A 12981-nucleotide genomic window follows, 5' to 3' on the forward strand; every position below is an offset into this window, starting at 1 on the left:
CACAATATAACACGTGAACGGAGTGTGTGAGGTTTGTGTACATGTCCATAGAGGAAGGCTCTCGGCTCGTAAGGCAACAAGAGGGCACAGCATTTCAGGCTGACTTTTTATTGTGGCGCTGCTGTTCGGCGTATTCTCTTTACTGAATTTTCTTTTTAGGAGGTGTTCTATGCCCACGTTAGGTCGGCTCCAGTATCGCAAAAGGCTCAGCCTTTCACTTCGAAGATTCTAGCCAGAGTGCCTCCCATTTAAGCCTGCTTTTAGCTTTTTGAAGCCGCCGCGGTGGCTCAGTGGTTATGGTGCTCGGCTGCTGACCCGAAAGGCCCAGCCACGAAGGTAGCATTTCGATGGAGGCGGCCGCGTTTCCAAGGAGGCGGAACGCGAAAGGCGCCCGTTCTTCTTTCACTCCCACCTTCCTCCTTTCCCTTACGGCGCTGTACAGGTGTCCACCGAGTATGTGAGACAGATACTGCGCCATTTCCTTTCCACAAAAACGAATTTACCAATTTAAATGCTAGAGGCACGTGAAATATGCGATGCCAGTGTATGTTGAAGAAACCCAGGTGGTCGAAATTATCCGGAGCCCTCTGGTTTGGTTTATTGGTTTATTGGGGTTTAACGTCCCAAAGCAACTCATGCTATGAGGGACGCCGTAGTGAAGGGCTCCGGAAATCTCGACCACCTGGGGTTCTTTAACGTGCATTGACATCGCACAGCGCACGGGCCTCTAGAATTTCGCCTTCATCGAAATTCGTCCGCCGCGGCCGGGATCGAACCCGCGTCTTTCGGGTCAGCTGCTTAGCGCCGTAACCACTGAGCCACCGCAGTGGGGCTCCGGAGCCTTCTATTACGGCGCCCTCATAGCCTGAGTCGCTTTAGGACGCTAAACCCCATACACTTAACCATCTTAGCTTTTCAACACGAACATGAATGACATCCACAGAGTGTCGGCACAAGGTCTTAGGCAACTGCGATGCCCACCTTCGTTGACTGAACGGTAATTCAGACTCGCACCGTAAACTTTTTGCCTTCTGGTAGCTACTAGCGCCATCAACGGCTCTTCGAACTACCACATTTCGGACTGCACTTCATATGACAAATCGCCGCGCTTTGAGAAAGTCTTAAAGCTAAATGTCGAACTCAGTAAAAAGCAGCATGGTGCAGCACAGCGTATAGTAGTCCTTGCAAAAAAGGGTCTGCAGTCTAGGATAGAGGACACAAATGGATTCAAAGTGATTTTATAGAGCGGCTATATAGCATGTATAAAGCGGCACGCGTAACCCTACTAGCATTCTCTAGTTGGCCTTCGAATTTTGCATGCGCTGCCAAGACAGTCTTTGGCTATGGGGTCTGTCCTCTCTCTTGAAGTACAGCAGATGGCAGATACTGTCTTCAATTCGTTTTCTTTCATTCTACGTCATGAACAGGGGTCGAAGTTCGTCTATTAATTGTTTCCACTGTCGTATCGCGCATGCGGGCAGGGCACTTTTATTTTTATTTCATTTTAAAGCCCTTTCTAACATATGCCATATCACGCAGTCACCTATTTCTCTCGTGCTCTCACGGAACGCAATAGGCACTGAAACTTCCTTGAACGTCCTGGGGACATTGGCGTTTCAGTGCCCATTGGGAAATAGCAGCGTGCGTCCTTGTGTTTTATTTACTGAGTAGCCAAAAGGCAGCAACCCACACCTGAGTTTCTTCAGAGGAAGCTTCCCCGGTCAGCGCAACGCCTGAGTCGTGGAGGTCGAATAGCCTACAAACCCAGGCAGACTTCCTCCTATAAGATGAGAACAACCCAGTCTCTAATTGGCGCGCTGTGGCGCTGCTGCTTGTTTTGTGCCTCTTCCCCGGCAACGTAACTTTCGACGACAAGCATGATGTCACATTGGCACTTCCAGTGGGGAGCGGGCAGCTGCAGTGGTGCGTTGCACTCAAATAAGTCTCTCGTATACCCTGCCACGCATACAAGCGACAGAAAGTGAACGCTGCGGGCCAGAGCGCTGGCAAAAAAAAAAAAAGCAATTTGAGGCCCAGTAGTTCTTTCTTCAAAACCCTTCATGCGCTTTGCTACAAAGTGGCAATGCTTTCTGAAACATTCAAGGCCATCTTAAAAGTCAGGGTTCATATTTTGTTAAATACGTACGCTGAAAAAGACATATCTTAATCGAAATTGTGAATAATGCCGTAGTGTAACGAAGAAAACTTTAGAATGTTTCTCTGGCCCAAGCAGAACGCTGATTTAGGTCTGCAGCCCTTTTGCTTCATAAGGCAACTGCGTAGAAGCACAGTGAGCGCACTCCTCATTTCCGAACCGCCTTTAACATGCATAAAATGTCCGATTTTGCTTAAGGCAGCTGTAACAATGTACGCGGGATCTCAGGATATCACATGAAACAAGCCGCCTGCTACAAGTACCACCGCCAATGAATGGACCACAAGCCGCCCTCCAGCAAGCTGCCCTAATGACAGGACTTTCCACGGGGAGTAAGATCCGTCAGCGACCTCAACGCGAACACAAATAAGCAGAAAATTGATGAAATTATTGAACGTGGTCAGCGTCCGGACACTGCCTTTGAAGGGCAGCACGGCCACCACTCACTCGCAGCGTGCAGCGTTCTAACGCAAGTGTGCATATTGAACCAAGCCAGCAAATAGAATCCTGAGCCACACAGCCGCGCTTATTCCCACGTATTCTAGGCCCTTACCAATGGTACAATGTTTTGAACGAATAGAAGAAGGCTCTGCCCTTTGATCGACGCGGTGCCGCAGCATAGTCGCTCCAGGCGGCATGTGGAGCCCTCCCATAGCGTTGAAGCTCAAGCGTCATGAACATCAGAAAAGTATCAAACGACCGTGCTGTTGTTACCTTCTTTCCCAAGTGTGAACCATCAAGTTTCCAGCAGCGACAGTAAACACCGGCTTGCCGTTCTCGTGGTATCACATCCGCAGGATGGAAGCAGGTAGAGTTATAATTCTATGGAAGCAAAATTCAGGAGGCCGGTGTACTGTGCGATGTCAGTGTACGTCAAAGAACCCCAGGTGGTCGAAATTTCTGGAGCCCTTCACTATGGCGTTCCTCATAGCATGAGTCGCTTTGGGGCGTTAAACCCCCATAAATGAAACCTAAACCAAACCTTTATGGTCGCAGGGTTTAATTTGGATGCAGGCAGCATGCGTCATGACGTTCAGTTTCGTGAGTTAACTTGCAGCCTCGCAGTGAAATTTGAGGCTTTATCTTGCAGTACCCCAATAAAGCCCTAACTGGCAGTTTGAAGGATAGCAAAATAGAAACGCCAGCCAGGAACTCGCACACGCAGGCGCGCTTTTTGCCACGATTGCATGGGTGAACTTTCTACGAGTGCTTCCTTCATATGTCGCCACAAAAAAACTGCCGCTTGGCCCTGTTGGTTGTTGACAGTTTTAAAATACATAGCAACCGGAAACTGGCTCACGCGAGCTTGTGGTGCCGAGCGTGTCCACGCAATCGAGGTGGATCTATAGACTGCGGGCGCACACACGGCATGCAAGAGCGTTGAAACAATCAAGAATGTGCTGAGTGGAATCAGCGGTCCACACCGCAGCGCATGTGACATCTGGGTGGACTACGTGGAGTAGTCGCCATGTGGGCAGTGCAGCGGCTGCTCAGAATACAGAGGAAGAAAATCTTCTATATGCGAATGGTCGGAGACGTCAGTCGCAGTAACAGCCTCTGGCTGCTAGTTCACACTAGGCGAGGTGGGAGGAGGAGGAAAATACAGAAAGTTTGGCCATGAGAGGTTATGATGGCAGAATATAGTGAGCTGTGCTCGTATTGCCAACCATTTGTAGTGACGGTGGCAGTACGGCAGAACCGCGACTACTGTCCGCTATTGAAGAGCGGCAAGTGGTGGCAAGCATGGTTTCAAAAGTGTTTAAAATTAGTAGAGTAACCTTGACAACGGCCTGTGCACACCAAAAACAGCACACTGCTGAGGAGAATGTGCCACATATGTGCTGATGTCATCCACGATGGGCCTCTAGTGGCCGCTGCTGTGGAAGTCCTGGATGCGGTACAGCGGCCGTTGTCACTTGTTCGCCCCTGTCAGGTCTTGGGAGAAACCCGAAAGAAGTGACAAGAATAGAAGTGACATTCTGTGGAACTTGCCGAGGTATCTAAGGATCACGTGCACCTTGAATGTACGAAAGTGAACATGCAACTTCACTTCGTGATCGCAGGGTGCCAAGATGTGGAGCTTGCCGGTCGTCGTCCTCTGCTGCGTCTGCGTGGCTGCAACTGCTCAGAGTGAGTCCCTCTGAACTTTAAAACAGCTCTTTGTCCCTTGAGGATACGTGTACAAATATGTGTCGACGCGCGACATAGCGCCACTCACTCGTCTATTGGCACTAGTCTCTGGCATCACGGGGTTTGCGTTTCATGGTGACTTTGACCTCAACACCACTGCCTCTGGCAGTGCTGATAGTCGCATTTCTTAGCGGCCGCTAATAGGCAACAATGAAATTGTGCAAAATAAGAGGGATGCTATGAGTTGGTTGACTGATGGCCCTTTATTTCCAACTGCTAATCGGCTGCTAATGAAACGAAAACGTGCGTTGTGTTAAAGAATTGACGTGGAAGATCTGTATTTCCTAGTTTCCATCGAGCCATATAAATCGTGCAAATATAACGCACGTATATTCTTTGTCCTTCAATCATTCAGAACATCCCGTGCAGTGTGTGCCTTGATGAGCGCTGGTCAGGTAGAGTGAAATGTGCGCATACATGTTGCTGCTCTCCAGGTTGTCGCGAACCTGAGCTTAGCGGGTAGTTATTGGTGACAAGAATGGAGGCCTCCACAGAGATTGTACGCATGCGCATTGAGCGGGCTGAGACGATGAAGATGGCCCGAACAGACGAACAAAAACTTGGCTGGGGCTTAGCTTTGGTTAAGCCTGGTAGGTTGCGAAAGCAGCGGGAAGAGCGCGGAGCGCCGTGCCAAGCGGCCGCCGTTGCCCGGCGAGCCGAGTTGGTAGCCCGTCTCTCGCTCCTGGTATGACGTCACGCTGTGACGTCACTAGGCATGGTATGACGTCAGCGGTCATTCTAAAGGTCAAACGTGCCAAGCGGCCGCCGCTACGTGAAAGGCCGTTCTTGGGAGTAGTATTGCTTTCTCAATAAAAGCCAGGGATATGTCCTGAGACTGGCTGTCAACTTTATAAACGCTATAGGGCATTATGCAAGCTCGTGCGTATAAAGGGCGTTCCGCGCACTCGCAGGCCTATACCCGTCGCTGGAGGGCGTGACCGAGGCCACCCCTTCGCCCGGACTGTACGGCGCCGTGGTCAACTACCTGTTCGACCAGGTGCTCAAGGCCATCACCACGTCGGGGGCCGTGGACCCGCTCACGGTGCCAAACACCACGCGCCACTTCGAGACCAAGTTCATCGTCAAGGTGGACGCCGAGGCGGGGCTCTACAACGGACGCCTCACCGGGCTATCCACCATGCACAGGTACTGCGGGGCTGCCATCAATTCATTAATTGATTCCTAACTAACAAAACAAGCAATCAGCATTAACAGCAATTTATCACAATAGCATGACCACCACTTTTCAGGCGTTGGTACAGCGCCATTAGCTGAATTTACTTTTGGTGATGTTTCATGTAATACTGCTCGCAATGCAAGAACTTCTATGTGACAACACATGTCTAACACTCTGGGATAAAAGTTGTGAAAATTGAAAAATTGTACGACACTGTTATGGAAATATTGAAGGAAATGGTCCATTCTTCTGATATGTATCAAAATATTTCTTTTAAAGCGTTTCCATCGATCGCACCGAGCAGTTAAGACTGTCATAGAAAACCAACGGGGAACGCTTTTGATGATAGCAAAAACATTAATACACAAAAAATAAAAGACTGCCATGGGGTGATCTGCAGATATATTGATTGTTGTATTGAAACCTTACATTATATGAAAAAAATGCGTTCATAGTGGTCTCCCGCTAAAAAATGCCTTTGTCCAGAATTGTTGGGTATGACAGGGCTGAACAAACGTTCGGCTTAACCTAACCTACTAGCCCCTGCGGCACCAAGATTTAAGGGGCCACTAACCAACACACGTAACATCGTCAGGTTTCGAGTACAGGCATCATTACTCGCTACTGGAGCGATCACTCGTCACTCACAAAACCTACGTTTAATTACGTCCCACGAAGACTCCTTTCGTTAGTATGACAAGCTCACAGGTTCGCATTTTTCTACGTTAGCATCAGGAAAACATCAGGCTTTTTTTTTAAGCAGCAATACTTGCATCATCTGCATCGACAGCCACACAAAATGATGTGCAAAACGTGGTTCTCTCTCTATATACTTGCTATTGTGGCTGTGAACGAGAATAGTGACCACATCGTCTCGGCAACAATCAAAACGAAATCCTCTGAAACGGCAGAGGAGGCGGCTAAAGCCCTCGCCCTAGCGCATACCCAAGCGAGCATCATCCTCAGCGATTCCAAAATGGGTATCAATAATTTCGCAAAAGGGCGAATTACAAACACCTCTCTTAGAATCCTTAACGCAACCAAATTCTCACCAAATTATTCCGAATTGATATGGGTCCCAGCCCATTCGGGGAATCCGGGGAACTAGGCAGCCCGCAATAAAGCCCGAGGTTTCGTCGACCGGGCAGTGGATGAGTCTGGCTCCCTGAATTTCACGAAGGACTCCATGTTCACATATCATGATCTCATGATCACATATCATGATTTCGGCAGGTTGCTCGAAAAGCCATGTTGTGACTTCAGAAATCAGTCTCATCATCTGGAAAATGCTTGCCCTTCAAATAAAACTTCATTGTTGGAAAGAGGTGGAAGTCCGATGGTGCGAGGTCGGGTGAATAAGGGGGATGCGGTAGAATTTCAAAGCCGCAGCAGCGTGCTTCCATCTGGGCAACATGTGAGTTGTGAACTGGGGCATTGCCTTGCAGAAGGCGTACACCTTTGGTGAGCATGCCACGTCTCTTGCTTTTGATGGCCTCCCGCAATTTCTATTCCCCAGTAATCGTGGCACCCTTTGCTAGGAAATCCATCAAGACTACACTGTGCTGGTCCCAAAAGACTGTGAGCATGGCCTTGCCCGCCGAGGGCTGGGCGCGTGCCTTCTTTGGAGACGGTGAGTCAAAGTGCTTCCATTGCATCGACTGGACTTTAGGCTCCGAATCATAGTAATGGACCCAGCTTTCATCCTGTGTAATCAGTCTGTTGAAAAAGTCCTCCTGGTTTCCATGGCACATGATCAAAAGAGCCTGAGAGCATTCGACTCATTCCTGCTTTTGGAAAGGTGTGAGATGGTTCTAAATGATTTTTTACACGGACCCAATACTAATCTTGACATTTTGGGGTAGGTCTAGAACGGTTACGCAGCGATTTTCCAAAACGGCGGCCTCCACTTGCTGGATGGTGTGATCGTGAGGTCGCCCTGCAATCGGTGCCGTTTCCACCGAAGTCCGACCACATTTGAATTGACGATGCCAGTTCTTCACTACATCATATGATAGGGAATCCTACTCATAAACCTCTTTTATCTCACGAACGTCTCCCTTGAAGTCCGGCCTTTCAAGTACAGGAACTTGATGACTGCTCTGTATTCTACTGCGTCTATTATCACACCTCACACCACTTCAGCACTTGTAAAAGAAGGACCGTTATTAGTTCGGAGTTGCACATTTGCACCTGACCTATAGTGACTTATGTCATTCCACATGCGCAGTTTCAGCTTCCTGCAATAAACAGAAGTGAGTCAGGGGAAATCTTTATTGAACGCCCCTCGTACTTTGCGAGCTTTGTGTTCCCATCTCTATGGAAGCGAGGAAACACGCCAGGAAAGAATGCGCCACTCAGTCCGTCACCTTGTTGGGACAGTCGCCTTAGCATGCCACGCTTTGCTTTAACACCATCCTCTCCTTCCCCACAAAAACATTGGGGCCACCTTCGTAGGAGCAATGTGTTTGGCTAGTTGTATACACGTATCAAATAAAATGCGTAGCAGTAAAGGATTTATGAAACAGGGGACGACCAACAAGACCACTAACTGAACTGGCTGACTGAAGTACGCACAATGCCGAACGCAGCTTCCACTTCAAGTTATCAACGCCTAGTAAACAACAAACAGTTACACGCATATTACATTAAAAATTGGCTGGGAGTTTAATATTGCTAAGCACGAAACATTGTGCGAAAGCAAATTTTTTTGCAGGTGTACACCACCGCCACGTACCTCACAGCGCGATTGAGGTGTCAACTGACCCAGGGAGTCACTTATGCGCATCTTGAACTTTTCATCATCAAGGCCAAATTACCCAATGTACAGCAGCGGCCTATGTTTCCCTGCCGCGTTTATAAGCAGCAGTGCTGTCAACGTCAACACTTATTTCTCTAGTGCATTGTTTCTGCCACAACTTAGTCCACACCAACACGTGCCGCGCACATCTCTGTCACTTCGGCCACATAGCTCGAAGCGCGAATATTAGTTTGACAGTAGTATTAGTCGATGAAGAAAACAATGTGCAGTGCAAAGCGCGCGGATGTGTTGCAGTTTAACACGAGGCTTGATCGGTTGCGGCGAGAGCCTAGTGCCCTCGTGTAGTAGCCAGCGAAGTTGATTTGCTCTCATCGCCACGGGTTGCAAACTCAGTCGCGCCAATAATTATTTTATTTCTTTATTTATTCGTGGTTTACACAAGGTCACCTTCAAAGTCAAGCTTCACACAAACCGGCGGGCCGGTTGGACCTGGTGAAGTTGTTCTTTACCACTAACAGAGATGACAAAAACTTACCAATGTTCACGCTATGATGTCTAATGCGGGAACTCCTGCGTCATCCCGCAGCGCCTCATCGTCTCCCATCGTGCGTCCCACTGCGCTGCGTTGCAGCTGCGAGCCCTCACCCTTCACGCTGCGACACAGATGCGAGATCCCTCGCCTTCCCTGCTGTGCCTGCAATTTGCAGTGCTTCCCGCTCGCTCGCTCCGCCCTACGCTGCGGCGCTCCCCACCCTGCTGTGTACACACCGTGTTTTGCACTCTCCTAGCCCAACTCACCCCTTTTACGCCCCTCACCTTAGTGAAATGGGGAGATACGGGTGGACACAGCAGTAGGTGTTGAGTCCCTCCCCTTCCTCCTACCTCTTCTCCTCTCCTACTCCCCTTACTCCTTCAACCTTCGCCCTACGCTGTGCGGACGTTTACGCCGCAACACCGACGTCTTATAACAGCTCTTGCTGTAAAATTACAACCTTTATCTAAAAGCAATATTTATCGTCATTGGCCTATAGCAGAGCCCAAGGCTGAGAACGCTGAGGGCGGCACTGCAGGAATGCAACTGGAGCACGTATTATATCATGAGACGCTCTCCTGAACACCGTTCACGTGTGGGCGACTACGAGTGTATGCGTCGTGTGCTCTCCCTCTCGTGACGCAGGACTGGTGACTGCCACGTCACCGTCGGCGCCAACGGAGTGGACATGCGCGTGGACCTGGGCGCCGGCCCCGTGAGTGCCACCTACAAGGGCGAGGTGAAACTCATGGCCTTCAGCCGGGACGTCACCATCGTGTGCGACGTCAACAGCATGCAGATCATCGTAGAGGCCGTCCAGTGAGTACTCTCTGTCTGTACACACCTTCATCCAGTTCTCACAGATTCTGCGTTCTGCGTGATCGCAATCTGCGTGAGCGGAGTAACTAGGGCGTAAACGAAAGATATGCCGGACGTAACATCAGTCTGCTGTGAAGCACAGCCCGCATCCATGACTGTTACCCACTGTTTCTCCGCGATGAGCAACTGGTACGCTATTAACGCTTTCGTTGTTATTTAAACATAAAGACAATCTTAATATCAAATCGCAACTGCAATAATTTTGATGCCTTTACCTGTTGAACAGAGTGGAACAGTTTATTAATTTAGTACACTGCTGTGATCAGTTAGCTGAGGGCCAAGAGCTTGTCGGTGACACCAGCTGTTTTTTTTTTTTTTAACGGGCGCAGCTGAAATCTGCCGTTGCCGTGGAGGCGAATATACGACTGCATAAGTGTTACGGCTGCACTAGAATAACCGTGTAAAGACGAAGCTCCCTTATTTCCGCCATATTTTTTGCTTTGAAGTACGCCCCCCCCCCCTACCCTCACCCTATTTTGCGAGCTCAAAGAAAACTTGGCAGAAACGCCAAGTTTAACTTGATCCCATGCAACCAAAGACGAAATATTGTTCAGCAAAACGTTCAGTTGGGCTAGTTGGTATGGTTTCATATTAAAACTACGCAAAGGATGATGGACCAGAGCAAGAACACAGGACGAGCGCTGCTTCGTCCTTGCTCTCCTTTCTGTAGTCTGTCGTCTTTTGCGCTGTTTTATTATGAAACCAAAGAAGTTTGGTGGTAGGCTCTTACCAAACAGAGCTCCGTTCCTGCTGTATGCTTAAAACTTAACCATGATGTTTATGCGTGACTTTTATCAACGAGGTATCAAAACGGCGTAGCTATTGGAGGCATGAAGGTAAGTTTGCAGGGTACCATTTCTCTGTCGACAGAGAGTATACCAGAACGCAAACAGTAGCTTATGTCAGCCTTAGCACAACAGACTGCATCTTTCCGCGCTCCCGCCCAACCGCATGGCCCAAAGGCGGAAAAGGAAAAAATAAGCTAACTTTAACTCCGCTTAGTCTAACTGTGTTACAACTATAGGCTGTTAGGCTGACCCGACCGGCGATGCGCTCAGCACAGCAGAGAGGCGACTGACTGTACTCACACGCGATGTCCCAGCTTTGCTCGTAAGCACGCACATGTGTAGGCTGCAGGCTTGCGCTCCCCCCTTTCTTCGGACTTTCCAAAGCCTCAACGGAAACGGCATCACGCGGTCGACCAACAGCCTCCGATCGACGCGTTGCCTAAGTCCGAGATTCGAGCGACGTCATAAGCTAGGTTATATTGCAGTAAAACTGTCCGACGTTGTCATGATTGCTTTCTTTAAGGTAGCGGGAAAAGCTTCTACAAGAGGCAATATATGCTGTCGCAGAGAAGCAATGAATATCGGTTATGGATGTCAACGAAGCTTCAGTGTGATGGTGTAATCCTGCATTGATTACGTCAATTATTATTCTATGGCAGGCATACGGGATGTTGCAGGAAACTCATGCGTAATGTTTAAGAGTATGCTTTGCGAGGTATGAAGGTCATTCTTGCAGCATATTATACCAGTGGCGAATGACACTGGAAAACATGTTTATCGTGTTAACGAGGGATAATAATTAACTTTGTACCTATTTCAGTTTGCCGCCTAACTGTAATAAGAAATTTATAACTAGCTGTTATCAATAGACTGGGGCAGTACTGGGGTGGACTGGGGCAGTAGGTCGGCTGAGACAGCGGTCACGTGACACGTTCACCGCCAAGTGACGATTGCTTGAGGATGTAACTGCGTCCCCTCACGGCCATACGGTTTCCGTTTGACACGCCCATATGGCCAGAGTTCGTGCCACAGCGATGAGCAAAATCACGTTTTCAAAATTCTAGGAACTGTTACGGCTATTATACTAAGTGCGAGCTACATACCTGCGATTATAACCAGGCTCCTAACTGTAAAGTTCCCCATTGCAATAAAGTTAATCAGCTCCGTGCATTTAAGATGCACTTGTTTTCTGACGTTCGCCACGACTGGTGTTACTGTGCCGTACACGCCACCTTTATACCTCAGAGAATTCATTTCTATATAATACTGGCTTCGCTGAAGTCCTTTGCGTACTACTTCGACGCTGGACGCTCCGGAACCCCCCCCCCCCCCCCTTCCTGATACAGCTGTCCCTACAAAAGACACCTGTCTGCGCGACTGCGTGCGTACAGTCGTCCACAGACCTATCTGGAGTGCTCGAGTTCATGCATAGAGTGCCTCGCTCCGGCAGCACCCGGTTCCAGATAGCGCATGTCTAATGCCCACACCATACTCAAAGACGCTCTATCTCGAACCAGGCGCTACCGCTAGACGTGTCTCTGCGCGCTGCGGAGCACAGATGGCACAGTGTTCTAGCGCTGTAGACAGGTCCGTCGACGACTGTACAAGCGTACCCCACACAACGGCCGCGAGTGGTCGTACAGCTGTTCCGATGCCACTCACCCTCATTTCGGGGCCGCGTTCGCAGGAAGCCCGGCGGCAAGCCCGAGCTGCAGAAGTTCTCGGTGCATCGTCTGCAGGGCGTGCGCGTCACGGTTCAAGGGCTGGGCCCCCTGGGCAGTGTGGCCAACACGCTCTCCGTGGTCCTCACCACCGTCTTCGAGGAGGAGATCCGACGCGCCGTCGAGCAGAGCGTGCGAACCCTCTTCGCCGAGAAGCTGACCGAGCTGGGCGGCACCATTCCGGCCGCACTCGTCGCGCTCGGCTAGCGGCCTGCATCCTGAGGTCTTCGCTACAGAAGAAACTGGTCGCCGCCCGAACTACTCTCTAAAAAAGTTAATGCAGTGTCGCGTGCGTAGCTCGCCGCCAGCTCTGCCCGTTGTATTCGGCCTCTCCAAAATAGCAGTGTCATCGCTTCCGCCCTTGTGCAATTGGAGCGCGTAAATTCGCTACGTACCCGGACTTAATTGCGTGCTTCTTCATTTTCATTCCCTCTCAAAGCTGTGCGATGTTTTGTTTTGTTTACTCTTGATTTGTTCGTTTGTTTCCGGGCGATTAATTTCAATACGGAATTCTTTGCCACTGCTGTTTGTATAAATCACTTCTGTCTCTACATGGTGAAGTTTATTGCCCGCGGGCGAAGACGTCCAAGCTGCTTCTGGAAGCGAAGCTTGTACACTGTATCAGTGCATCTCATCGCGGGTGCTGCCAGCTGCTTTGTGCGTCTGGCCGGCACAATTGCGTTCTCGTGTACTTCAGTTACACGTCTTTTCTTAGAGCGCGGACTGAACGCGTTTCCAACCAAATCACTAAACCCGAATTTAAACCGAAAGAATCTGAGTG

General features: G+C 49.6%; 1 protein-coding gene across 3 annotated transcripts in view; it reads left to right on the forward strand.

Moving 5' to 3' along the window:
• The window catches only part of LOC149344098 (mite allergen Lep d 7-like), a 36479-nt gene extending 23728 nt beyond the window's left edge, over positions 1 to 12751 (forward strand). For all 3 annotated transcript variants that reach the window (XM_089546139.1, XM_089546141.1, XM_089546140.1), the window contains exons 2-5: positions 4219 to 4285; positions 5257 to 5491; positions 9458 to 9631; positions 12167 to 12751. In XM_089546139.1, the coding sequence (XP_089402265.1) occupies positions 4228 to 4285; positions 5257 to 5491; positions 9458 to 9631; positions 12167 to 12407 (708 nt within the window). In that variant the 5' untranslated portion in view covers positions 4219 to 4227 and the 3' untranslated portion in view covers positions 12408 to 12751. The remainder of the gene's footprint in view (positions 1 to 4218; positions 4286 to 5256; positions 5492 to 9457; positions 9632 to 12166) is intronic.
• Positions 12752 to 12981: the final 230 nt, after the last annotated feature.

Source organism: Amblyomma mixtum, chromosome 5, assembly GCF_055824585.1.
Source record: "Amblyomma mixtum isolate Tamu chromosome 5, ASM5582458v1, whole genome shotgun sequence".
Lineage (NCBI taxonomy): Eukaryota > Metazoa > Arthropoda > Arachnida > Ixodida > Ixodidae > Amblyomma > Amblyomma mixtum.